General features: G+C 38.0%; 1 protein-coding gene across 1 annotated transcript in view; it reads right to left on the bottom strand.

The window, feature by feature from the left end:
• Positions 1-26,864, bottom strand: part of LOC131973260 (aminopeptidase Ey-like) — a 29,442-nt gene extending 2,578 nt beyond the window's left edge. Inside the window, exons 1-19 of the mRNA XM_059335219.1 lie at positions 24,865-26,864; positions 22,846-23,152; positions 20,493-20,635; positions 19,095-19,231; positions 17,363-17,489; positions 16,253-16,407; positions 14,260-14,373; positions 14,008-14,151; positions 13,854-13,919; positions 12,479-12,544; positions 12,181-12,353; positions 10,506-10,582; positions 8,590-8,723; positions 7,225-7,280; positions 6,467-6,614; positions 4,611-4,702; positions 2,475-2,582; positions 2,220-2,387; positions 1,844-1,984 (exon numbers count right to left, since the gene is read on the bottom strand). Coding sequence (XP_059191202.1) covers positions 1,844-1,984; positions 2,220-2,387; positions 2,475-2,582; positions 4,611-4,702; positions 6,467-6,614; positions 7,225-7,280; positions 8,590-8,723; positions 10,506-10,582; positions 12,181-12,353; positions 12,479-12,544; positions 13,854-13,919; positions 14,008-14,151; positions 14,260-14,373; positions 16,253-16,407; positions 17,363-17,489; positions 19,095-19,231; positions 20,493-20,635; positions 22,846-23,152; positions 24,865-25,162 — 2,654 coding nt within the window. The 5' untranslated portion in view covers positions 25,163-26,864. The remainder of the gene's footprint in view (positions 1-1,843; positions 1,985-2,219; positions 2,388-2,474; positions 2,583-4,610; positions 4,703-6,466; positions 6,615-7,224; positions 7,281-8,589; positions 8,724-10,505; positions 10,583-12,180; positions 12,354-12,478; positions 12,545-13,853; positions 13,920-14,007; positions 14,152-14,259; positions 14,374-16,252; positions 16,408-17,362; positions 17,490-19,094; positions 19,232-20,492; positions 20,636-22,845; positions 23,153-24,864) is intronic.
• Between the last annotated feature and the right edge of the window lie 568 nt (positions 26,865-27,432).

The raw sequence follows: 27,432 nt of genomic DNA, 5'->3' as shown, positions 1-27,432 counted from the left end.
ATGCACTTTTTGTTTGCCATTTTTTTCATGGAGTGATTCAGACTATCCTAAATTAAACTAATTGTCGGACCAGGTCAGACCCAGAAGACTTCTGCAGTAAAAACAAAATGAGGATCTTTATAAAAAAAAAAAAGACTTAATTCTAAACTACACTAGCACCTCTGTGATGCTCTGCCAAGAGAAGGTCTGTGTGGTTTATGAAGAGTCAAGAACAAAGGTCATCTACTCCATTTTGGTTGAATCGAATTCTAGAGACTGTTTTCTACAAAAATAACTTTTTGTTTCAATTTGTTATATTTAGTGGATCTAGAGGAACTGGAGTGGAGGAATAAAGATAAATATTTACTTAGAATATTACTGGTGGCCTGTAAGAAATCAATAACCAAGAAATGGCTGAAGAGAGAGGCACCTAGTGCAGATGAATGGATTGATATTGTGTACAGCATCTTTGCAATGGAAAGGATTACTTTCAATTTAAGAACACAAAAAGAGGTATTTATTGAAAATTGGCAAAAATGGATTACATATGTCTCTACCATAAAACCAGATTTCAGGTCATCTCAGCCTGGACGATCAGAATACTTTCATTTCTTTGTACCTTTCCCTTTTTTATTTTATTTATTCATTTATTTTTGGGTGTTTTCCAATCCCCTTTTGTACACTTTGATATTTTCTGTATTTGTCTATAGGTCTTCATGTTGATTGTTTGTTCATTTCAAAAACCAATAAAAAGTAAATGACAAAAAAAAAAGAACAAAGGTCACCTGAGGCAGTGGATGGATTATACTGAGCATGCTTCATCTATAAAAGCTGTCACTTATAATAAACCTGTAAAAGTGCCTTCCTGCTGATATGTGATTATGTGACAATGGATCTTTTAGTGTGTGTCTGTCTCTCACTTGGGCGTGTGAACATCATAGGTCACAGAGACACATGTTACCTAACACGCTGTTTATCTGCAGTAATTACAACCTTTTACTCAGAACCTTTGAGCCCATTTCAGCATCTTAAAATTGTAGTTTTATGGACAAATTAAAATACTTGATGTTACGTGCAAAGCAAAGCCACGGGGCTGGTTGTGTGTGTTTCTGCCTCTCCTCCCTCCTCCTTTCTGTTTCCTTCACAGCTGCTAATGACTTGATTGGGAGCACTGATAAAAATCATTTAATTTACACCTCACTTTGACTCCTGCACATCTTTTGGTTCAGGGGTCTCAAACTCAAATTACCTGGAGGAAGCATCCAAATGACCAAAAAAAGACAAAATTACAAAAGACACAAAATGACCAAAAAAGAGACAAAATGACCAAAAAAGACACAAAATTACAAAAAAGACACAAAATGACTGAAAAAATACTAAACTACTTAAAAAAAAAAGAAACAAAATGACCAAAAAATATACACAATTACTATAAAAAAAGACACAAAATTATTTTCAAAATGACCAAAAAATACACAAAATTATTTTCAAAATGACCAAAAAATACACAAAATTATTTAAAAAAAGACACAAAATTACAAAAAAAAAGACACAAAATGACCAAAAACGTAATAAAAAGGACCATCCACACACAACCTGGTAAAGTGCCATTCATATAAAACTCACATTAAATTTTCATCAAGGTGGGGGCCACAAAATATCGTCACAAGGGCTGCAATTGGCCCGCGGGCCGCAAGTTTGAGACCCATGTTTTGGTTGTGCTGCTCTCCTTATCATTTTAAAAGGGGACGTAACACTTGGTTTAATCTGAAAAATGTCATTATAAACTACAAATCTTGTGCCTCTGCTCATGTTTTAATGGAATGCAGTGATCTTCTCAACTAGAAATTTGTGTTGTACTCACTCATTGAAGATGTACGTCCACCGATCCCGAACAAAGTCCCACGCCAGAGGTTGACCGACCACATTGTTAGCGACGTAAACAATGGTGGAGGTGGCATCCTGCTTTCGGATTATTGTTGAATTCAGAGTGTACTCCAGGTACCTGTAAGGGTACAAGCAGTGTTTGAGTGGTGGAAGAAGTATTCAAGATCTCTTAAGTAAAAGTACTAATACCACACTGTGAAATTACTCCACTACAAGTAAAAGTCCTGAATTCAATACTTACCGAAGTAAAAGAACAAAAGTATCAGCATCAAAATGTACTTAAAGTATCAATACACGTGTGTGTACTGGTCACTAACTGTCAGTTAAACTCTGTAGCAAACTGTATAACAGACCTGTTGAGCAGCCAGGGTTGCTTGGTGCAGGCCAGGGCAGAGCGGATTTTCTCAGCTTCAGAAGCAATGGTGGTGTTCAGAAACTTTGACAGTGCAAACTCCCACTCTTTAGCGCCACCTGCTGCGATGGCATTGCAGTACACAGTGGAACGCAGGTTGGGGTGGATCCTAATGCAGAATGACATCTTTAAAGCTCAGTACAAAATAAACAAATTGTTGAAATTAAAATACAGCAAGGAGAATAAAAACACTCACGGGTTAACATCAGTGGTCATCCATTGTTGGAACCATCCTTTGGCCAGGTCTTGGCATTCCTGAAGGCCTGTCCGGCACGCCAGGCTGATAGCATTCACCTGGTTATACCTGAGAGAAGCACATACAGAAATGGTATTAACAGGAGAGAAAACATGAAGAGTCTGCATGGGGACTGAGTTTTTAATATTAGAGGGTAACTCGTGCATTGTACTTCATCTAAATCAGTGGTTCCCCACAGGGGGGCCCGACCCCCCAGGGGGGCGGCAAAGATCCATGGGGGGTCGCGAAGCCCTCTTGATTTTAAGGGATATAATAAATCGAATGTGTTAAATATAGATGAGTCAGCATTTAATTCATTAGCAGGACAAAAACTACTAAAGAAAGGCTACATTAAACGTTTATTCATTTATTTTAATTGAAAAATCACTGTAGAAAAGTTTAAAAATAAAGGCTATATCGCGAGAATAAGGACATGTGTAACATCCCTCCTGCAGTATACACAGGTAACCTCACCTAGCGGTAACCTCACCTAGGGGTAACCTCACCTGGCGGTAACCTCTCCTAGCGGTAACCTCTCCTAGCGGTAACCTCACCTAGCGGTAACCTCTCCTAGCGGTAACCTCACCTAGCGGTAACCTCTCCTAGCGGTAACCTCTCCTAGCGGTAACCTCACCTAGCGGTAACCTCTCCTAGCGGTAACCTCACCTATCGGTAACCTCACCTAGCGGTAACCTCACCTAGCGGTAACCTCTCCTAGCGGTAACCTCACCTAGCGGTAACCTCTCCTAGCGGTAACCTCTCCTAGCGGTAACCTCACCTAGCGGTAACCTCTCCTAGCGGTAACCTCACCTAGCGGAAACCTCTCCTAGCGGAAACCTCACCTAGCGGTAACCTCACCTAGCGGAAACCTCTCCTAGCGGTAACCTCACCTAGCGGTAACCTCTCCTAGCGGTAACCTCACCTAGCGGTAACCTCTCCTAGCGGAAACCTCACCTAGCGGTAACCTCTCCTAGCGGTAACCTCACCTAGCGGTAACCTCTCCTAGCGGAAACCTCACCTAGTGGTAACCTCTCCTAGCGGAAACCTCTCCTAGCGGTAACCTCACCTAACAACAGAAACAGAGAGCTAATGGAAAAATGGCGAAGCGTCAGGGAGACGAGAATGCTGAATATCTCAAAAAGAAAAAGAGAGGGTACCATGAAAGTCACATTGAGTTCGGCTTCATAGAAGCAATGGACAATTGGGGGGTCACCAAAGTTTACAATGGTAAAAATGTGGGTCCCTCAAGAAAAAGGTTGGGAACCACTGATCTAAAGTACAGTGTTATATTGAGACCTGAACAGCACCTGTTGGCAGTGGTGGAATAAGTATTTAGATCCCTAACTTCAGTAAAAGTACTAATACCACACTGTGAAATTACTCCATTACAAGTAAAAGTCCTGCATTCAAAACTTACTGAAGTAAAAGTACAAAAGTATCAGCATCAAAATGTACTTGAAGTATTGAAAGTAAAAGTACTCGTCATGCAGAATGGACCCACTCAGATTATTTTATATATTCTAAATATATTATTGGATTATTATTATTAATGCTTTTATGTAAGCAGTGTTTTCATTTTGTAAAGGCAGGGCTCATTTAATTACTTAATATACTATTATAAGATTTAATTAAAAACAAAAAGTCTAATCACTTTAAATTGATCATATATATTATGTTAAATCTCAACCTGAAAAGTAACTAACGCTGTCAGCTAAATGTAGTGGAGGAAAAAGTTACATAATATGTAAATATTCAAGTGAAGTGCAAGTACCTCAAAACTGTACCAAAGTACTTAAATACAATTTTGAGTAAATGTACTTAGTTAGATTCCACCACTGATAACAGTTATGTACTGGAGTCTGTGCTTGACGGCTTTCTTAGATAATTCATCTGAATGTAACGCAAGATAGCGAGTTCATAAAATCTGTTTACAGCTTGGGAGAGGCGTAACAGATCACTGAGACAGATAAACTGTTCATAAACTCTCAATAATGTTTACCCATCTAATTTGTCTAGTGTCATATTTTGTTATTGACTCTCTAAAAAAAAGTGTGACCTCTCTGAACAGTATATGCCTGCGTGTTTCTCTTTACTCACTGGTCCATGTGTCCTTTAGGTACTTCGCTCCAGTTTCCAGTCAAGGTCTTGAAGTATCCAAACAGAGGGGTGACCTGTTTCCTCAGATAATCCTAAAAAACAATGTGATAAATTTACATTTACATTTAATCGGGTAGTGAAAGGTAGTGACAGGAAATAAGAGGTGTAAAGGTAAAATTAAAAACAAACGGTAAATAACGAGTGCTTCGAAATTCATATAAAGCTGATATAATGTATCAAAAAGGCTTCTATAGTGGCTGACTGACAGGGACACAAGGTTTGTTGAAGTTTATTTCCTTTTGTCAGTATATATTAGTGACTATTATTGTTGTCTTAACTATTGTAAAAATGTTTATTTGCTAAAGTGCTAATGCTAACGTTTGTTATTGTTTTCCCGTCCCATAGCTCTTAAGGTGAATTTACAAGGTGGTCAGGGAATGTCTTATTTTTGTTTTCATGGAGCTACGGTGGTGAACAAATCGTATGTACTTAAGTACATGTACATTTACATTTAGTTAGGGTGACCATATTTTGATTTCCAAAAAAGAGGACAATCGGCACGGCCTCGAGACACAAATTCAGACAGGCTTCTCGGAGGTTGATGAACATGCTTTATTATGCTTCAATGGTGCAAAATTAACTTCTGTAATAAAATAAAATGAAATCTGTAAAAACTTGTAACAAAATAATAGCTCTCGTAGACTCTTTTCAAATAAATGAATAAATAATGTGAAATAATGTTCTAAATATGAACTCTTCTGTTAGAAAATCTAGCTTCAACAATATATCTCTTAATAACTGCAATAAGATAAATAATAGAAGAGTCTCACAAAGATACTAACTTAACAAACAAAAAGGATCTATACTTTTCATCTTTAGTTGTCTTTGAGCTTTGAGATCTCCAGCATCTTTATTAGACACTGAGACATATGTGCCAGCATTGCACACGGTGCACTCCGCCTCCCACCTGTCCCGACCGGGACGGTACGTCGGAAATTTTTTTTGCAGTTCATCTGTGAAGCTGCACTTACGCTTCGGCATTTCCCGTGCAATGCTGCTCCGCTGTTCGATCTGCCCTGTCTGCTCTGCTCTCTGTCTCTCTCTGTGTGTGTGCGGCGCTGACCCGCCCACAAGGCAGCCTCTTGGTAATTACGTCTCGCAAAATTGCGTGCAAAGCGCTCGTCAATTTACGTGCATGTGTACTGGTCCTATGAAAAACAGTGAACACCGGACATTTTCGTGAATTTATAAAACCCGGCCGGACGCCAGGACGTAAAAAGTGGACATGTCCGGGCAAAAGAGAACGCTTGGTCACCCTACATTTAGTCATTCAGCAGACGCTTTGTTGAAGTTTAGCATTTTCAGTCATTTAGCAGACAATTTGTTGAAGTTTATTTCCTTCTGTCAGTATATATTAGTGACTATTATTGTTGTCTTAACTATTGTAAAAATGTTTATTTGCTAAAGTGCTAAAGTGCTAAACGTTTGCTATTGTTTTCCCGTCCCGTAGCTCTTAAGGTGAATTTACAAGGTGGTCAGGGAATGTCTTTTTTTTTTTTCATGGAGCTACGGTGGTGAACAAATCGTATGTACTTAAGTACATGTACATTTACATTTAGTCATTTAGCAGATGCTTTTATCCAAAGCGACTTACAGGAAGAAAAAAGCAAACAATCAAGGTATAGTGCAGTCAGTGCCATTAGTGCAGCAATACATGTTAGTGACAATTCTTTAAGGAGTAGAATTATGGTGTGGTGCTCTCTGAAGAGCTGGGTCTCAGGAGTTTTTTAATCCGTAAAGTAACGTCTTCCTACTGTTCCTCTTGTGTTTTTTTTTTGTTGATATATTTGGCTCACCTGCATGGGACCATAGACCTCGCTGCGGTCGAACATGAGGGAGAAGAAGTCGAGGTTGTTGAGGGCCGACTCCCAGGGCATGTAGTCTCTCTCCTCGTTAAGGTACTTGGTGGTTTTGAGGGCCAGAACTGTGGGGATGATCTTTGCCCTGTATAAACATTAAGTTCAGAACAAAACTGAATACTACGGAAGCCGAGAACAGCCATGTATTTTTATTTTTTATTTTTATGCATCGTTATCTCGTGATAACGACTTATTATTTCGTTATCTTTATACAACAATTCTCTTAACCCTTGTGTTATGTTCATTTTTTTCAGACAACAGCAATAATCCAGAGAAAGTTTAATTATCAAAAAGTGTCAGAAACTCAAAATAAAATTCCAATAAAGATTGTTTATATTTCATTAAAAACTCCATTACTAACCATTTTAATCAATATTTAGTGCAATTGTGTTCTTTCCCTCTCACAGATCATGGTTCAATGAGAATAATTCACTCGTTTTTCATAAAAAATGCATGTTAAACCTTTATTTATTTACACTGGAAAGACCTACATATAAAATACAATGGTTTTACATGACATTGATTTTTATTTTTTATTTTTATATTTTTCAAAATTTCTTTTTTAATGAAAAAATACTTTTAACTATTTTCTAAATATTTAAAAATGTTTTGAAATGGGTCAATTTAACCCACAACATAAGAGGAGGATTAATGCCGTAACATTATATGTATGATGCTGTAATAGCAGGACTCACCTGGCCAGGTTGAAGGCGTCATCCACTAACTGAGCTCTGTTGATCACTCTAATTTGCTTGAAAAACAAGAGCAAATATATCCTGATTAGTACCAGTAAAACAACAACAACAGAGATCACACATCATTTTATGTTGTAGTGTTCATAAGTCATGTTCACTTAGAAAAAATTAGATATACTGTAAGAGGGACCACCAGGAAATTCTATATAATTTGGCAGCCATTTATTTCCTTTGTTGAAAGCATGGCAGATATTAACATTTCATTGTAACCCAAATGTATATATGTATCTGTTTTTTTGTTTTTTTTCTTGTTTTGTTTTGTTTGTTTTTTCTTTTCTTTTCTCTCTCCGTTGTGATTTCCTTTTTTATTTATCTAGTTTGTGATTGTGTTGGTGTCTGAATGTATTGACATTTTTCATTAGTTTTAGTTTTAATTTCGTTGTGAATTTTTGTTTTCAAATTCAGTTAGTTTGAATTCGTTTTTAGAGTGAGTTTGGTCGTTTTAATTCGTTTTTAGTTTTTGAAAATGCTTAGTTTTAGTTTAGTTTTTATTAGTTTTTAGTCTTAGTTTTTTTTTTATTGCACATTTTGTTAATTTACAAACGGTGAACAACAAGAAAAATAACAACAATAATGATAGCAATAATTATGAAAAAACTGAAATTAACAATTGAATAAATGGGGAAAGAAAGAGAGAGAGATAAAAAAAAAGGGGGGGGGGGCATTTCTATCCACAAAATAAATAAATGAAAAAAAAGTAAATAAATACATACATATATCTATACTTTAGTGTTAGTTTTAGTATTTTTGTAATGGGCAATGTGTTGGGAGTGAGATTCAAAGAGGTCATAAAAATGTTGCCTTTATTTCCTTTGGTTTATCCATCTTAGCCCCAATAAGGTAATTAACTCTTATAGTTATGGGTGTTTTGAATTTTGGTTCGAGTGTAGACATCCCAGTCTCAATAAACATATTTACCATGTGTTCCTGCATGTTCACTAACAGAACCCTCTTTCTTATAGAAACACTGGAGTATGTATGAAAAAAGATGAAAACTAAAGACATTTTCACTGTAATTTTAGTTAGTTTTTGTTAGTTTTGTAACCACACAATACAGTTTAAGTTAGTTATCGTTTTCTTAAAAACTCTTGTTTTTATTTTTATTTCAGTTTCAACTAAAATGTTTTTTCAATTCTAGTTTTCGTTAGTTTTTGTTAACTATAATAACCTTGGTGGGAGGTTCGTTTGATTGGACAGGAACTAGACTTGATTGCCTCATTTGTGAATTGTATTTTCTTTGTTTGTTATATTTGAAAAATTAGAAAAATAAAAAAGACCTTGATCAAAAAAAAAAAAAAAACTTACCGAGTGATTTGTCATTAGAGCGTCTATGAGTCTCTCCCAGTTGCCCTCGTCGTAGTTGACTCTGTAGTACCCGACCACGTCGGTGTTAGCCAGCACCCAGTCAGACCCTGAGGCCTTCATTTCAATAATTGTATCTACAGAGGAAAAGAAGGTTAGTCCCACAATGGAGAAATTCAAACTGTGCACCCATCCTTTTGACCAGTAGTGGGATGTAACTAAGTACATTTACTCAAGTTTAAAAAGCAGAACAAACACATGAGCTGTGTTCCAATACCCATACTTCCCGTACTTACTATACTTAGTTTGAGTACGCAGGGTGTTCCGATTCGGATCGTGGCGAAAAGAAGTGTACCTAAAGGACCCGGATGTTGCACTCATAACGGTCAAAACGCTGAGTGTGCAACGATGTACACTTTACGCCCTCAACGGCCGCCATCTTGTTTACGTAGCAGAAGAGGCGGAGCCAGGCAGAGCCGCTCAGCTCGAAAAAAAAATGTAAATGGTGGCTGAAATGATTTGCTGCGTTAATGGAGCCATATTGCAGGATTGTAGAAGTAAACCAACGATTAAACAACACAAAGGGTATTTTTTTCGCCGTTCAAAGCTAGATGTTTTTGGCGCGTGACGAGCCGTGGCGGCTGTCGCGATCGTAATTGGTAATCGGTAAGAAAGAACAACACTCACCTGCTGAAATCTGTGTACTTAGTAAGTGCGGATAGTGTACTGCGTTTAGGTGTACTCATGGAAGTATGGGTATCGGAACACAGCTACGGTTTTCACGAGGTACAGGGAGGAAGAAGGGCTTTAACAATCGAGTTTTTTCATAAATGATAAATGATTTATGTATTTGTTGTTTGTTTTGTAAATATATATTTTGTAAATATGTATGTTTAGGGGGAAAAAATGTTAATTGAGTAGTGGAGAAGGGGTAGGTTTATATAAGCGTATACTTTATCCTAATCCTTTTCGGACATGTTGTGTTCACATTATAGCTTTTGTTTTGACTATTGCTATTTTTTATTTTTTTATTATTCTCATTGGATTTGTTTGATTTTCAGTTTACTTTGTTGCGTTACTCGCACATGTTCGAAATAAAAAAGCTAAACTAAACCAAAGTACTGTACTTTTGTACAATTTTGAGGTGCTTGTACTGTACTTGAGTATTTCGACATAACTTTGTACTTCTACTCCGCTACATTTAGAGGCAAATATTGTACTTTTTACTCCACTACATACATTCAGATCCCTTGAGTAAAAGTACTAACTAACACGAACACTGTGAAATTACTCCACTACAAGTAAAATTCCTGCATTCGAAACTTACTGAAGTAAAAATACAAAAGTATCAGCATCAAAAGTAAAAGTATTAGTTATGCAGAATGGACCTACTCAGGCTGTTTTATATGTTCCAAAGAGATTATTAGATTATTTGCTTTGATGCTTTTATGTGAGCAGTGTTTTTTTTGTAAAGATAGAGCTCATTTTAACTACTTAATATACTGTTACAAGATTTAATAAAAATAAAAAAGTCTCATCACTTTAAATTGATCATGTTTTTTATGTTAAATCTCGGCCTGTAAAGTAACTAGCCTTCAGCTAAATGTAGTGGAGTAGAAGTACAACGTTACATAAAGTGGAAATACTCAAGTAAAGTACAAGTACCTCAAAAGAAGTACGTAAGTACAGTACTTGAGTAAATGTACTTAGTTACATTCCACCACTATAGAGATCCGACACAGATTTAACACTAAAAACATGATGCTCTCTTTGCACTTTGCACATCTTCCATTGCAGAGTGTAAATCATCTCTTCAGACCCACCAAAACATACAAAACAACTCTTTCTATATCTATTATTGTTTTAACATGTATTCTGTCAGCACAAAATCACCATTTTATTGTGCCTGTACATCCTACCTGATTTAGCCTTCAGCCATTTGGCCTCCTGCACGGCTCCAGTCTTCGTCCACTTGATTGGAACAATCCATTCATAACTGTAGGATAAATAACTGTATTATTACATCTGCATATAGTTTAGTCTTTTGTGTGCCTGTCATGAGCTGAAATAGGGAGGCTGTATCACTTCAATCATAATGACATCAACAACAAAAAAGGAATATGAAATAAAGGGTAAAATCAGTTATAATACTGGAAACATAATTGGTAAATAGCTCTAGCAGTATTTAAAAAAAAGAAGAGAAAGATTAATTAACTGCTCTAGTGCAAGAGTGCCCAACCAGTCGATCTGGTACTAATTCTCAGTCATTTTCTTATGTAGCAGAGAGATGTTGTTACACTAGATCATAAACTTTTATTTTGAAATGTGGAGAGCTTTTATTTTGAAGGCGCAAACTGAGCATGTAGGATTTTTCCACTTGTGAGGGGTCACCTCCTGTTTTTATATTTCATTTTTACAAAGGGACTGTAATGTTAATATGCTGCAAAATTATTTTCTGTGTCATTTAGATGTAAGCAGAGTTAATTACAGGAAGTTATTTTCTTGAGTTATACTCACTCTGTTTATTTATTTTACTTTACTTTAATACTTTGTATGTAGTATTTGTTGCTAAAAGTTGCTAAGAGGGTCTGAAAAGTAACTAAATCCAGCAGAAATGTCCCTTAGTAGGCAACAGTACTGATGACCACCTTGTGGCAGCACTCCCACCAAGGTAGAGAAATACATTTATTGTATTTTTTGCAAGTCACAGAACTGTCTTTTATTATATCTGGAATATTTTTCTAATTGTGTGCATATCATCACACTGTTAAAATAATCGGCTAAGTCATTTTTTGTCAAAATTGGGTTTTTTTGCCTAAATCATCTCCTCATGATGCCGACCACCTATGGTAAAAACGTCTACATCCTCAGTTCATCAGATCATGTGATTTTACCCCTTTAAGATAATGGCCTATGTCAAGTGTGTGACTTAAGCGGATTTATTATGCCTGAGTCAAAATAAAATGTGACTTTGGCAATTTTTTGAACATGCCTTTGTGACTTAAGCAAGATATGGTAACACTTTATTTTGATGGTGTCTACATAAGAGTCACACAAGCCTGTCATAAACATGACATGGGATGTGTCATGAACATTAATGACACTTTGAAGTAACATTAATGCTCATGATACTTGTCATGTCATGTTTCTGACAGGCTTGTGTGACTCTTCTGTAGACACCTTCAAAATAAAATGTTACCATATCTTGCTTAAGTCACAAAGGCATGTTCAAAAAAATTGCCCAAGTCATTTATTTCTCTTAAGTTACATAATTTACACACAGAGTTATTACTATGCCAATAGCCATCCTTTGTGACATCCTTTTTGAGTGAAATTATCAATAAATGCCATATGTTACACTTTTGGTGAAGTTTTTGTGTTTCCTGCAAAACTTGGCAAAAATGAGTTAGGCGATTATTTTAACAGGGTGACGATATTCAACGCGTATGTAGGCTGTCATTAATGGCGACGGCTCCCTATGTGGACTGGTAGATCTCAGCAGACTGGCAACTTTAAAAGTAGATTTTGGTTCAAAAAGGTTGGGTACCCCTGGTCTAGTAGGACTGAAGTATGAAAGAAAGCCAGTGTACATACTTGAAGGGAGATACAACAGTGACTTCAGAGTCTGGGTCCAGCAGGAAGTGCTTTTGGGATACAGTTCCTGTGGTCGTATCTATGGTAACCACAGGGAAGCCCATCTGCAGCACCCAGGTGTTCATGATGTCATGCACGGAGTTGGGAAGTTCAGTGCCACTAGCTTTAACAGCCTAGGGAAGCAGACAGACAAGACAAAGTAAGTGACAGGCAGCAGTTTGTTGGTATGTACTGTTGATCCTTTCGATAAGCTTATTAGCTAAATCTTCAAATCTAAAGTCAATAGAAGAGAACATGCCATCTGCAGATGATCCCATAGGTCTGTGTAGATTGCGTTCCCAAAAGCAAATTTAGCCAGGTAGGTCTGCAGGGTGGACAAAGAAAACAAAGAGATGCATTTGTTATTTTGCTTCTTGGGAGTCATTTCTGCTTCACCAGATAGTTTTGCAGCTCATACAGAATTTCAAACATTCACATTATAATGAGTTGACTGAATTAAAGTTACTGATTCCTACTGATTCATGGTGATATTCTGCTGCATAGACCGCACTGCTGCTCCCTAACACCTTTCTTTTCAGATATTTTGTACATGCACTCTGCAGTGTTAGTAGTAATAATAATAATTAAAAACTTAGATTTATATAGAGCCTTTCGGGGGGGAGCAGGAGTTATTTAAGGTCAAAGGCTGTGATGAACAGGTGGTGTTTGAGGAGGCTTTTGAAAGTGTTCAGGGAGGAGGCAGTGTAATGTAATGTAAAATATCAGAACCTGATAATGTAATAAATTCACAATAATGTAATAACCCCGATAATGTATAAAAAATCTGCACTTGAGTCCATTGAAAATGTAATAAAACCTGATAATGTAATAACTTCCAGATAATGTAATAAAGTGCATTTCCCAATAATGTAATACACTTTTTACCAATAATGTAATAAAGTATAACACCAAGCACCTTTAGATTTCAAGAAGCTGTTGAATGCATTCGTGTGTCATGGATACCTCATTTGTGTAAAACGGATGAACGGGTCAAAAGTTAATAAACATTCAACTTTGACCTGTTGGTGGCGCTAGAGCTCTTGAGCTTGAGTTGCCTACACAGTATCACCACTTGAACCCAAGTAATGGGTGGTCTGCTGTTAAATTATTACAATATTGGGGAAATGAAGGCTAACCTGATAATGTAATAACCTCCCATTAATGTTATACTTTATTATATTATTGGTAAAAAGTGTATCTGAGATGTTTCTTGTTGCTCTACCCTGTATCTTCTTACTGAAGGGAGTTTTTCTAATTCCTAGTGGATGTGAGGGCTCCTGAAGTAGTCTATTTGTGGGTCTTTCCTCCTAGTTTGGGTCGTGTTTAGTTCCACCAGCTGCTGGTTTATGATTACTTACTTTTGCTCCTAGCCCCTAGATTCCCATACCAGTATGTTTTATGAGATTAGCAAACTGCTTTTAGTTGTTAAAAGTGTAATACCATTGCTGGTGGTATGGTTAAGTGAAATTACCCCTTTTAGTATTGAAGTACTCATCTAAAACATGCCATTTACAACTGCTGAAAGGTACTGGAAAAGCTTGAAAATGGACCTTGAAAGTCCTTGAAAAGTGCTTGAATTTGACCACTGAAAAAGTGTACGAACCCTGTGTATGTCTCAATGTTGAAGTCCTTACCCTGAGTCCCATGGTGAAGACTTCTTCAGTGAGGAAATCTGACAGCATCCTTAAGACAGAAGCTCCCTGAGGATGAGCAATCAAATTTCAATCTGTGTTAAAGTGACCTTAACAAAATCTATTACATATTTGAAAGTGTTGCTGCTGAGGTTACCTTGCTGTATGAGATAGCATCAAACAGCTCGCTGATCTGCGCTGGTTTCTGAATGTCCTCCTCTTTAGAGGACAGAGGGTGAGAAGAGGCCAGGGCGTCGACGGCAAACACCCTGTGGACGTCATTGAGCACGATGAGGTCTTTCTATAATGAAACAAATAAAAGAGTATGACCAAAACTCTCCACCCATCACCGTGTCACCATCATCCTACACTACACTAATGACGAAAGTGAGGATAGGGAAATCCTTACCACGTTCCAGTCGGGTTCAGCCTCGTGTGCTCCCAGGTACTCAACATAGGACGCAAAACCTTCATTCAGCCACAAGTCGTTCCACCACCTCAGGGTCACCAGATTTCCAAACCACTGAAGGAACAGCAAGGGGAAAAGGTGTTAGTGCTATTCAAAATATAACACTTTTTTATTTAACCCTTAATAGGGCACTCATTGAAATACTTGCAAATTCCAAATTTCAACCCTAGAGAATATAGGAGGATATTACATACAGCCACATACGAAAATAATATTTCGAAAAAAAAGTTTACGAGATTAAAGTGGCAAATCTACGAGAAAAAAGCGCAGATTTATGAGATTTAAAGTGGTGAATCCGGGAGAAAAAAGTTGCTTTTTTCCCACTTTTTTCTCGTAAATCTGCGACTTTTTTTCTTGTAGGTTTGCCACTTTAATCTAGTAAATTTGCAACTTTTATCTCGAAATATTACCTGACTCTAACTACCAAATATAGTTCTTTGCCTGATTAAGGGTTAAACTCTTAAGACATGGAGGTTTCCCTCATTTACAGTGACGATGAGCACATTTACGAAAAGGTACAGAAATACAAATTCAAAATACATATAACAGACAAGATAAATTGATAAGTAAAAATGGTATTTAAATAGATCAAAGCTAAAAAGTTGCAGGTCTGCAATCAACCTACAAATTAAAAAAAAAAAAAGTTGTGGGCGTATTGATCATCAGTGTGAGTTGAAGATCATTCCAGGTCGCAGGGGCATTAAAACAAAAGGCTGGGAGAGTAGACCAATTATTTGATCGTCCATGATTCCAATCAAGTACTCTTGTAAAGTATGAAGGTACTTTTCCGGTAATGGCCTTAAAGATAAACAGGAACCAATGTTTCTTTCGCCTGATTGCTAGAGAAGGCCAGCCAACTTTATTAAACAAGATACAAAAAAACTTGAATTGTCTATGACTTGACAGCTTACAGTGACTTGTCAATTTAATATGCAGTTGGCATACACAGACTTGTGATTTGATTTGGACTTGATATATGCTTTGATAAGAAGTGAAATGTACTTAGAATTGCCACAGATTGCCTTAGATTTGACTTGAGACTTGAGGCTTTGAAAGTACTTGAGATTTGGACTTGATATAAAATTGTTTGGATGAGACAAAATGTGAGCTGACTCTGAAGGACTCGACTTGGTTTTCTTTTAAAGGCCTCAGATTTAACTTGTTTCATAATTTGATTGGGCCTGTGACTTGGCTTGGGGTCTTGACACTTGACTTGAAGCATGCGATGACAAAACTTGAGATTCGACTTGGACTTGCTCTAAAACACATGAGACCTATTTGGATTGGCTTAACACTATATTCAGTCTTTCAAACAAGACTTAATGCAGAATCATTCCATATTTATTTTAACTGATTAGAGAGGATCACAATACCAAGTAGAAGTTATAACGATGTGATACCCAGTTTATGTAATTCAAAGCCTGTTTAGGGACCCAAATATGCACACATTTTCAAATACAGTAGGCCGAAATAGCAAATTTGTGCTACATGAGAAAATCTATCAAATCAACTCAAATCAAAATTACGTTATTCATCCCTAAGGGGAAATTCAGTATTCTATGGTATCACTGGAAAGCTGAGACTCTTGTGGATTCTATGAGCCCAGTTTTCTTCATGTGCAGGCCGTTGGAATTTTAACAGGATAAAAGACACTGAACGCAAATTTAGCCAGGTTGGTCTGCAGGGTGGACATTAGTTTTTGCTTTAAATGTGTTTCTGCTTCACCTGAAACATTTACTGTTCGTACAGCATTTCAAATTGTACATTATCTACAATCATTCTGCTGCTGATTGAAATTCCTGTATAACTTTAGGGTTATCGGATGCATACTGCAATGTTACTAATAGAGAATTCATTTGTGTGCCCAGGACCCCTTATGCAAGAGTTACTAGTGATTGTGAAGTGATACAGTGGGACGTGTTTAAAACCTAACCATGTGAGCCAGTTCGTGAGCGATGATGGTAGCAATCCTCTCCTTGTTGGAGTTGGAAGAGAACGTTTCGTCGTAGAGCAGTGCTGTCTCTCTGTATGTGATGAGACCCCAGTTCTCCATGGCTCCAGCATTAAAGTCTGGTAGAGCTATCTGATCTGCATGAGGAAAGAGAGTATTTGTGGTTGAAACCCTTTGAAGTTGGGAATGTTTTCAAGTTCTACCTGCACCACTGTTAAATCATGTGATCGAGAGTTAGAAATGGGCTACGTGATAAAAATATGTGAATGTATTTTATGAGCCAACAAAGTCTAGATAGCAATCAAGATATTGAGTTTAATCTGTTGTTTTTCTGTTTTTGATACTGTACATGATCTTCCCGGACCGTCTTCACATTGCCCTGTCATAAAAAGGTCTAAACCATAAACTGCACATGACGGCAATAAACATGATGGAACAAACAACTGACCACTGAGGGGAGTAGAGCAGTTAAATCTGAGGTTTAAAAGGGATATCTACTATACTTCTATTATTGTATGAACAAAATACTTCACATCAGTGGTGGAAAAAGTATCCATATCTCTTATTTAAGTAAAAGTACCAATACCACACTGTGAAATAACTCCACTACAAGTAAAAGTTCTACATTCAAAACTTATTTTAGTAAAAGTACAAAAGTATCAGCATCAATATGTACTTAAACTATAAAAAGTAAGTATTCCTTATGCAGAATGGACCCACTCAGATTGTTTTATATTTTCCAAATATATTATTGGATTTTTTTTTTTTTCATGCATTTCTGCAAGCAGCATTTTACTTGTTGTCAGGGTAAAGCTCATTTTAACTACTTAATACACTGTTATCTGGTTCAATTTATAAACATGTGCAATCATTTTAAATTGTTCATATTTTTTCATGTTACCTCTAAATTGTACTTAAGTACAGTACTTGAGAAAATGTACTTAGTTACTTTCCACCACTGCTGCACATACTGAATGCATGTGGAGTAGAAAACATTTAAGAGCATGCATCTAACAGAGACACATGCACTGAACATTGATAAGGATTGAAATGAAAGCACCACCCTGGGATGCTCATTTGTGATGGACTTACCAGACTTGGGCAGAGGGTAGCTAGAATTGTAATACTCCTCGAAGAACTTAAGGATTGGTCCAGTTTTGTTAAGGGCATACTGTCCTTGTCCAGCATCGATGGCAGGCTTTCTGGCAAAGATGCGAATCTAAACCCACATCACAGAATATGCACAATAAAACATTAGTGTAAACATTACACAGTCTTAGGGCGCTTTCACAACCCAAGTCCGTTTGTTTCATCCAAATCATAGTAAAAATTATACATTTGGTTGGTTTTGTATTTAGTCTGGTTTGCTTTCACAGTGCAGAAATGTAAGCGGACCAAAAAAAATGGTTTGTAAAAAAAAATGGTTTGTACGAAGGTGGAGGGCTGGAAATCTACTCACACTATTAATTCTTATTGGTTGAAAGGCTGGCAGTGAAGAATGTAAACAAAGCAATGTGGGACTGAGAGCAAACCCAACCAAAACTAATTTGGAGAGAAATGCTCAGAACGAGCTCCTGTTGAGGCTCCGGGTCATTAATTATGTGTTGATCCATTATTTCAAACGTGCTGCGATCAAACAGCTGTAGAATCAGAGAGGTCGACCCTTGATTCTCCTACAACGATCTGCTAAGTTATCTAAGTTAGGTTGAGCAACATGTTGATAATTCTGCAATGACTTTATGCTATTATCTGTGTACATCTCACCGTGCAGGTAGCCCACAATCCACGGCATTTTGTTTGATTTCCTTTTACCCTCTGGGGTCTGAGACTATTTGCCCTTTATATACCACATACAAAATGTTGGTATCCATTTTTTCAGCACAACTTCACCATGATCTGACTTTTTTTTTTTCACTTTAACCTACTTATAATAAACATATAAACATATATATATTATAAACATATTGAGCCCAAAAATACACAAAAATAATTTATTACAATAAAAACCACAAATATGCTCAATGAACTGTTTTGGACCTATAAATGTAAACATAGCTTGCAACAAATATGAACATATAAAGATGAAATTCAAATATAATACAACTATATACAAGAAATTCCCATAAAAACATGTATATTTACAGGAATAGTGTTAAACTATCATATATTTTTTTACATGTTTTACATGACCGAGGAGCATCAAACAAAAAATTCATTAAAGTTTTTTAATTTGGAGTGAAGTTGACAACAGCGCTCCACATGAACTCTTTTTTTTTTCTCGGCGCTTTGAAAACGTTGCATGATCTGATCATGTCGGTGCGATCACAGACCCCGGAGGGTTAATTGGGTCGGATTCTGGTCGGATTACGTTCACAGTGGAATCGAACCGCACTAGGGTCTGTTTGGGAACTGAGACCCTGTCTGAAAGTGGTCTGGGACCGGTTGTTTTGGTCCGCACTAGAGTACAACTGGAGCTTTCATAAACAACCAAACGAACCGTAACAAGGATTTAACCACCAGAGTTCGGAATGAACGGACTGAACTTTGGGTTTTGAAAGCGCCCTTATTTTGCACAATGTTGTTAGCTTGAATACAAATACCAGAAAGCAATGTTATCTTTGTGGTTTTGAAGTTATTATGTGTAACTCTTTTATAAAATTCTAAAGCATCCATACATTTGTCCTTTTGGCATACATTTTTTTGTAAAAAAGTACAGCAGTTAGCAACTCTAATACCTCAAACTAAAATTAAGAGTAGTAGGATCAGAACTGGACATACAAGCTTCACGAAAACTGACAAAATCCCTTTGGGGGGTGTCACTTACCAAAACTCCATCAATGGTTTCATTGATGAAGCCAAAGTCACTAACAATGAATGCCAACAGGTAGGTGGACATTTTCTCAGTTGGTTCAAAAGTTGTCTGAATCACTGATTGGCCATCAATGGTGGTGGGCTTTGAGTCTGGGGACGATAAGAATAATTATTATACATTTGATTTATATGGTGCTTTTAAAGGTACTCAAAGTCTCTTAACATAACACATTAAAACAAATACAAAATACAGAAAACAAAAACTGAGATGAGAGTTTATGAGTTTAGGTTTGGCAGTGGGAGTCAGGTCTTGTAAGCTATCTTGAAAAGGTTTTGAGTTGATTTTTGAAGGCGTAGAGTGAGTCTGACTTGCGGATGTGTGTAGGGAGGGAGTTGGGGCAGTAGTGGAAAAGGCTTGGTGCGGTGCTTGGTCCTGGCGATGGGGGTCAGAAGATTGGCATCGGAAGATCTGAGGTTGCGGGTGGGGGAGTGGCGTTGGAGGAGGTCTGTAATGTATGGCGGGGGAGCAGGGTTATTGAGGGCTTTGTAGGTGATGAACAAGATCTTGAAGTGGATTTGGTGCTGGATAGGGAGCCAGTGAAGGTGCTGAAGGATGGGCGGTGTGTGATGTGTTCTCTGGAGTGGGAGTGGGTGAGAAAGTGGGCAGATGAGTTTTGGACATATTGTAGGTTTTGAAGGTTTGCGGAGGGGAAGCCGTAGAAAATGCAGTTACAATAGTCCAGTCTGAAGGTTATGAAAGCATGAATTAGTGTTTCGGCAGCGGAGAAGGAGAGGGTAGGACGAAAGCGTGCAATGTTGCGAAGGTGGAAGAAGGATGTTTTGGTCTTAATGTGTGATTTGAAGGAGAGACTTGGATCCAGGGTCATGCTGATGTTTGGGACCAAGAGGGGGAGGGGGTGACTGTGTGGACCAGTGATAATGAATTCTGATTTGTTGCAGTTGTGTTTGAGGGAGTTGCTGATCTTCCAGGTTTTTATGTCAGTGGGGCAGTTAGGGATGGTGAACTGAATTGCGGGAGTGATGGTTTTCGAGAAGAGGTAGAGTTGGGTATTGTCGGCGTAGAAGTGAAATTGTAGTCTGTGACGGTGTACGATGTGACCAAGGGGTAGCATGTACAGGATGAATAGGAGGGCACCAAGCACTGAGCCTTGGGGGACACCATTTATAACTGGGATGATATAGGATTGGATGGGATGGGATGGTACATTTCATGTAATAGACATTTTTATTTTTAATCCAACACATTGTCTATAGTCTGAGACCCCCCAGAACAAGATCCTACATTCATTTGTAAAACTAATACTTGAAATACCGGCACTGCCTTCATCATATATTCCATTGTGTTCGTCCGAAACTGTAGAAATCCAATTCCCACTGTATTGCCACTAACCTCTTTCCTCGCCGTTGGATAGGGCAACAGTTCCTTCTTCGTGGATCAGCGTGATGTAGAAAATAGCTTTCATAGCTGGCTCATCAAAACAGGGGAATGCCTTCCTGGCATCTGTTGGCTGCATTTGGGTAGTAGCAACAACCCTGGCAGGAAATAAATCAAGGAAACTTAATGTTTAAAGAAAGAACCTACAGCCCAACAGCATGATGACAGCAAGATGACACATGTATGGTATATTTCTGTAAGATTAATTATGGTATTGATGTGAATAACAGATCGTCTGCAGTAGATCATGATGATAAATAAATAAATATTCATGATAAATAAGTCAGCACAGAGCGAGTGGCTTTTACCCAGTATGACCCAGTAGTCATAGCTGGCTCATGAACATGAAGCAGACCCTCTAAATGGCATGCAGGTTTATTAGCCTTTGTAAACTTAAGGCTATAATAAAAAGTCCTGGAAAGACCTTGACAACATATGACTTTGTACAACTCCAGGGGAAAGACTTTTCATTTCGGCTCATATTAAAATTTAACAGCTCTTCTGTGAACAAAGTTAAATACTGTAATGTGAAATGTGTAATGTTACTGTTAAAGTAAACCAGATGCTCGTCTGTCCTAACAAAGCAGTTTACACATGGCAAACACAATCACAGGCAGTCCTGTGAATGACTAAAATGTGATTTCAACAAACTACCTGACTCCCTCACGGACCAGAATAAGCGGTTCTTTATCACTGATCAACAGTCAGTCCGTCTTCTTAACCGGGTCATGGGTCGCTCTACCTGTACACTTAGACTCAAGACCTTACGGCTATCAGAACACAAAATACTGTTCAACACAATTAACACCATCTTAAATCCTGCTGCCAGTACTGCTGCTGCTGTTGCTACCCCTGCTTTCACTACCAAAACCTTCAAGAATATTTTTAATTTCTTCACCAATAACAAAACATCTCATATTTCACCTTGATCTCAGTGCCACCAGCAGTTCTGACCAATATCATACTCCCAGCTGAGGACAGTTAGTGAGGTGAGGTGAGATCATATAAATCCCACTTTCTGCCCCTTGAACATTTAAGTCTCAGCTCGTATCTCTGCTTGCCTTGCTGATATCTCCACATGGATGACAGAACACCACCTTCAGCTCAACCTCTCTAAGAACTGAACTTGGGTGTCATGATTGATGACCAACTGACTTTCAAGGTTTATGTGGCCACAATTGCCCGATCCTGTCGATTCGCTTTCTACGACCTCAGGAAAATCAAACCCTACCTGACCGAGCAATCGACACAACTCCTGGTTCAGGCCCTTGTGATATCACACTTAGACTACTGCAACTCTCTACTGGCAGGTCTTCCTGCTGCACCACCAAGCCTCTGCAGGTGATCCAGAACACTGTGGCACGTCTAGTCTTCAACCAGCTCAAGAGAGCACATGTCACTCCGCTACTCATCTCCCTGCACTGGCTCCCGCATCAAATTCAAAGCCATGTCTTTTGCCTAATAGCAACAGGAACAGACCCTTCATATCTGGACTCCTTTGTTCAGGTCCACCAACCCTCTCGCCCATTACGCTCTTCGACGCTTTTGTCCAAAGCGACTCACAATAAGTGCATTCAACCTGAGGGTACTAGACTTAGACCACAGGAATCAAGTAAGTACATAACTTTAAGAGCCAACTATAATCGCTAGAGGAGTGCTATACGTTCAAGAAGAAAAGAAGAGAAGAAGTCTCACTAGACTCTTCTCCTCGGTGGTGGAACGAACTTCCAAACTCCATCTGGTCTGCTGAGTCCTTATCAATCTTTAAGAAGAGACTGAAGACTCAACTCTTTACTGAACACCTTCACACTTGATCTACACAGATGACAACGGTAAATAAAAAAAAAAAAACTGTTCTCACTGACCGATCTCACGTCCTAAAAGCATTTAAGTCCTATTGGAGTCAAACTTGACCCCTTACTCTTGTGTTGTTTCTTGACTTCATCTTTGCTTTTGTTGTATTAACTCTCAAATGTATATGGCTTTGGATAAAAGCGTCTGCTAAATGACATTGTAGAATTATATAGTCACACCTGTTGACAGTCCCACCCATCCTTAACAATAAGCTTAGGCCCCAGTCTGCAATCATGAAATTTAAAAGCCATTGTCTTGTGTTGATCAGGTTTTTATTAGTATAGAATCCAAGCCAAGTTAAAGCCGTCTTTTATACTGTTATCCATCTATATCCCTACCACCTCTTGTCTTGATAACTACTACCGATCTACCCTTTAAACTTCCAAAACTTCCAGGACTAATTTTCACCCATGTAATATTACAAAGCATGTCAATTTATAACAATTATACATACTTTCTTATCCCATTCTCCGTGTATTCACTCCTGTAGAAGCCTCCCAGGTCATCAGCCAGTTCTCCAGTAAAGTCAGTGAAGAGTTTGTACTTTTGCGCCTTCTTCAGTTTACCATCCAGCTGCAGGACCAGGTACTGAGTCTCATGCTTGACCCAAGAATCCTTGATTGCGGGGACCTTGAACCCACTACTGACTGATTCGAGCTTTCCCAACTGGTCATTGTCAAGTCTTGTGTAGTTCAGCTTATTGGAGTGGATAAGAATCAGATCGGTCTCCTCAGCACACTCAAACTCCACACTGGAATGACCTGAAACAACATGAAACACCTGTGACCAGCAGAAACATCACCTCGAACCAACCCCAACCCATTTGCTAAAATTAACATTTTCTCTGTCTTACACAGTTACCCACCAAGTTTTTTTTAGGAATATGCTGTTTTAGCTCCTACTCCAAACCATTCCACAAATTTGGCCCACAGGCTGATATGCACATAGTTTTCTTTGCCTTACAAACGCTGATTTAATGTAATTTTACTCTCCTCTCTCAGTTACTTCCTTTCTCTTTAAAAATTTTTAGTATACCGCTTGGAAGTAAAATTATTTTTTCTTCTTTTATAATGTATAATGGCTGTAGGGTGTTTTTGTAGGCGACCCATTTTGGGCCTGTCAAATTTCTAAAATGTATGTTTTTGAGTGATGTGATACTTTATAAAAGAGGGAAGAGTATAAGCAACCACTAGCAATGCTTTGATTTGTCACATGACCTCCAGGAGGCCATATTGAAACCCTATTTTGCAGACTTTTCCAAAGGAGACAGCTTTGCCATTTTGCACCACAAAAAGTCACTCAAAACGTCATTTCCTGGCCCTTTTCCATCTGGAAAAAATCATCAACATTTCAATGGGTCATTGGTTCAGTAGTACAATGTTGCCTACAGGCAACATTCAGACAAGAAACTGGTTAAAAAGTTCCTTTTATAATGTTTTTAAATTTAAAATGTTATGTATTGTACCCTGTTGAAGCGACTGAATCTTTTACACTTTTATTAAATAAATTATGTTAAAATTAATTGTAAAAACTTTCTTTTTCACCTGTGCACCGTTATGGTACAATGTCGCCAACAAACCCCAAAAACTTGACAAAAAAAATAATTATAAAATTTCTTCGGATTATGTTTGTTTGGTCTATTTTAAGAAAAAAAAAACCCACTCCAAACATTTTTTTCCTAACTGGCATCATGATGCATACCAAAGAGCATGAAGAGGCTAAAGAATGCCTTATGTAAGGGCATAAAACTCATTTTTTTTTAAACCCTGTTTGCAGAAGGCGTGTTTCTTTTTCATTTCTCATTTTCTTTTACATTAGTCCCTCTTAAAGCTGTGACTTATCAAACTCCCTACAGTCTTTATCTCCATCCCAAAGAAATGCCTCCAACCTCCTGCTGATGTATCCGTCCTGCTGACTGAGGAGGATACATTTACAACCCTAGAATTTTTTTATTTTTATTTATTTAACCTTTTACGGAGCCCCAGAGATGACATGGTAAAAAAAAAAAATTAAATTGTGGCCACGAAATAGCTATAACGTGCGCACAAATTAGTATTTTGTGGCCACGAACCAATGATTAACAAAAATGTTAAACCTTTATTTAACCGGGGAATATCCCATTGAGATTAAGAACCTCTTTTTCAAGAGAGCCCTGGCCAAGAGGCAGCAAACACAAAATACAGTTACATATTTACATAAGACACACCCTTAAACGTGTTATGAGAAAAAAGTGCATGTTGTGGAATTGGCCTCAATAACTCTGTTTGGATTTAAAAGTGCTCAAAGAAACTAAGTGAGTTAGTTTCCAGTCTTTCTGTAGCATATTCCAGCATAAGGTGCAGAGTAAACAAATGCCCTTTTACCCAACTCCGTACGAGCAGAAGGGACAGAAAGCAACAATTCGTAAATGCTACTTCGAAAGCCATCTTACTGCATAGGATCCGAAATCAGTATTACATTCTGAGTGTTTTACCAGTAAAGATGAAAAGTCCAGTTGTCTCATCTGCAGTCAGTCGTGGCCACAGGGTGAGGTTGTAGTGGTCCGGCACCAGGCTCTTGGGCAGCCGATACTTGTCCCAAGGTTCATTGGAAGGGGTAGGTGTCGTGGGTTTAGGAGTTGTTCCTCCATTTGTTGGCAAGACCTGCTCATTATTTTTTGCCTTTTCTTGTGAGTAAACAACAGACAGAGCTATGATAGTAGACAGGGCTCCTATACACGCTATGATAGCCACTATCCCAACAGGTTTACTGAGGTAGAAACCCTTCCCCATGTTGTCTGCCTGTACTGGAGCCCACTGAGACAGAGCATGACAGGATGCAACCTCTATATGTAGCCATGGGTAGCATCTCTCCTCCCATTCACTCCAACAGGTGATACATTAACAGTAGGACTGTAAATACCATGCAGCTTCAGCTGGAGCTGGTGGGGGCGAAAGTGGCAGATATAGTCATACTGATAATAATCACTGACTTTAAACTATTATTGTACTCTTCTTTTAACTATTTGGAAAGAAAAGCCTCAAACAAATGTGCACAAGCTGGTATTCCCAAGGTTTTCAGGAGTTAATTGATTTAGAAGTTCATCAACACTGCATTCTGTCAGTGAGAGATATGGAATAAGCCTGCTGTGTGATTAATACTCACACTTAAACAAATGAGTAAAAAGGAATAATACATCACTTTGGGAGGTAGAGTTAGCAGATTGATAGCACTATCATACCTGTTTGGTAAACATATAGCCGGTACCAGCAGGTTTTATATTAGCTTAGCATCAAGACTGGAAATCCACTCTGTCCGATTATGTTTTGATTGGGGTTGACTTAGTATCATACGTAGAAATTGAGATCAAAGTGGGGAGTTAGTGTTTTTATTTCTTGATATCAGCTGGTGGGATAGGCTGCTGTACTCTAAAATAAATAAATACTGGTGGAGAAAAGAGCTGTATTCATTCATTCATTCATTTATATATCATTTTTCTGAGCTTAAATATGGTAAAGGTTAATGTATACTCTAAAGACAGTGCTCATTGTTTTCTTCATTCTCCATAATCTCCAAATCTTTTATCTCGTGTTCCAGTCTGTAGTTAGATTTTAACAGAGGCGCTGTTTTCCATAATCCTACCATTTTATGAATGTCATTTCATGGTCACACAGCTATAAAACTCAGTCATGAACAGGGAGGGGAGCGCAGTTATGAAAGATGAAAGATCTAGTCTTTAACCCTTCTGGTGACTGCAGCTCTCAGTCTTTAAATCAACCCTTTGCCCGTCCTTTCAGCTGGAATATTAGCTGTTTTAAAGAAAGTGAAATTTGGCAGTTTTAGCCTGTAATCCAGTTTAAAATGATTTACTTGATATATAATTGCTACATTAACTCTGAAATGTAGGTGGCACTATAACAGTTCAAATGTTAGTCACTTTGTATCTTTGTTTTTCATTAAAATTAAACTTTACATGAAGAAATTACGGTTGTGCAATGGTTTGCCTTGGCTTTAACAGAAATCAGTATCTGTCACCTTTCATCCTCCTTTCATCATTATCCTTAACCATTTGAGAGATCATACAACACAAGCAAGGATGAAGTCAAAAAACAACACAAGAATAAGCAAGAAAAAGTGGCATGGACTCAGTTGAATCCTCTTAGGACGTAAGTGCTTTTTGGATCTAAGTGTTTTTGGGACGCAAGTGCTATTCAGTAGCCAGTGCAGATGGTGTAAATTTTATTTTATTTCATTTTTAGTTCTGTGTCTTGATTATGTGTGTGGGTGTTCAGTAAAGAGCTGGGTATTCCATCTCTTTTAAAAAATTTGAGAGCTATTCAGCAGATCGTATGTAGTTTGGAAGGTCGGAGGCGGAGTACACCCTGGACAGGTCGCCAGACTGTCACAGGGCTGACACATAGAGACAAACAATCAGGCTCTCATTCACTCCTACGGTAATTTAGAGTCACCGATTAAACCTAAGTGCATGTTTTTGGACTGTGGGAGGAAGCCAGGAAACAAAGCTGCAGGCCGGGGTCGAACCGTTGACCCTCTTTCTGTGAGACAAGAGTGCTAACCACTACACCACTGTGTAGCCCCTCCTGTTGTAGGAATACTGAACTGTAGTTAAAGCTGCATTCATCAATCAGTATCAGATTAATGAGATTATGAGTCAATTATTATGATTTATGAGTCAAAATTTACATTTGCCAGATGGCCAATAACCTCCAAGTCATTGCTAATGGTGCTCTGGGTCTGCTGGATTTAAAAATATGCTGTTTAATAACAGGTAAGCATACAACATGAAAAAAACTAAGGTATATTTTCTTTGTTCAGTTTCAGTGATATCAGAATGGTGTGGAAACGTATCTCTTCTCCTGTTCTACCTTTCTTTTGTTGTACAAATGCACTTCTAATCCAAAATTTGCACCAGGAGGAGGTTGGGGTGAATAGATGGGTCAAAAAAAACATGGGACAACGTATTAATTGTTTCCTGAAACCATGACCTTTAACTTAACCTAATCTTTGTTTTAATCCATAATAACAGTAAAATAGTGTTTAA

The sequence above is a fragment of the Centropristis striata genome, chromosome 6 (genome assembly GCF_030273125.1).
Source record: "Centropristis striata isolate RG_2023a ecotype Rhode Island chromosome 6, C.striata_1.0, whole genome shotgun sequence".
NCBI lineage: Eukaryota > Metazoa > Chordata > Actinopteri > Perciformes > Serranidae > Centropristis > Centropristis striata.
Note: the sequence above shows the minus strand (reverse complement) of the source record. Positions and strands in the feature narration are given on the sequence as shown.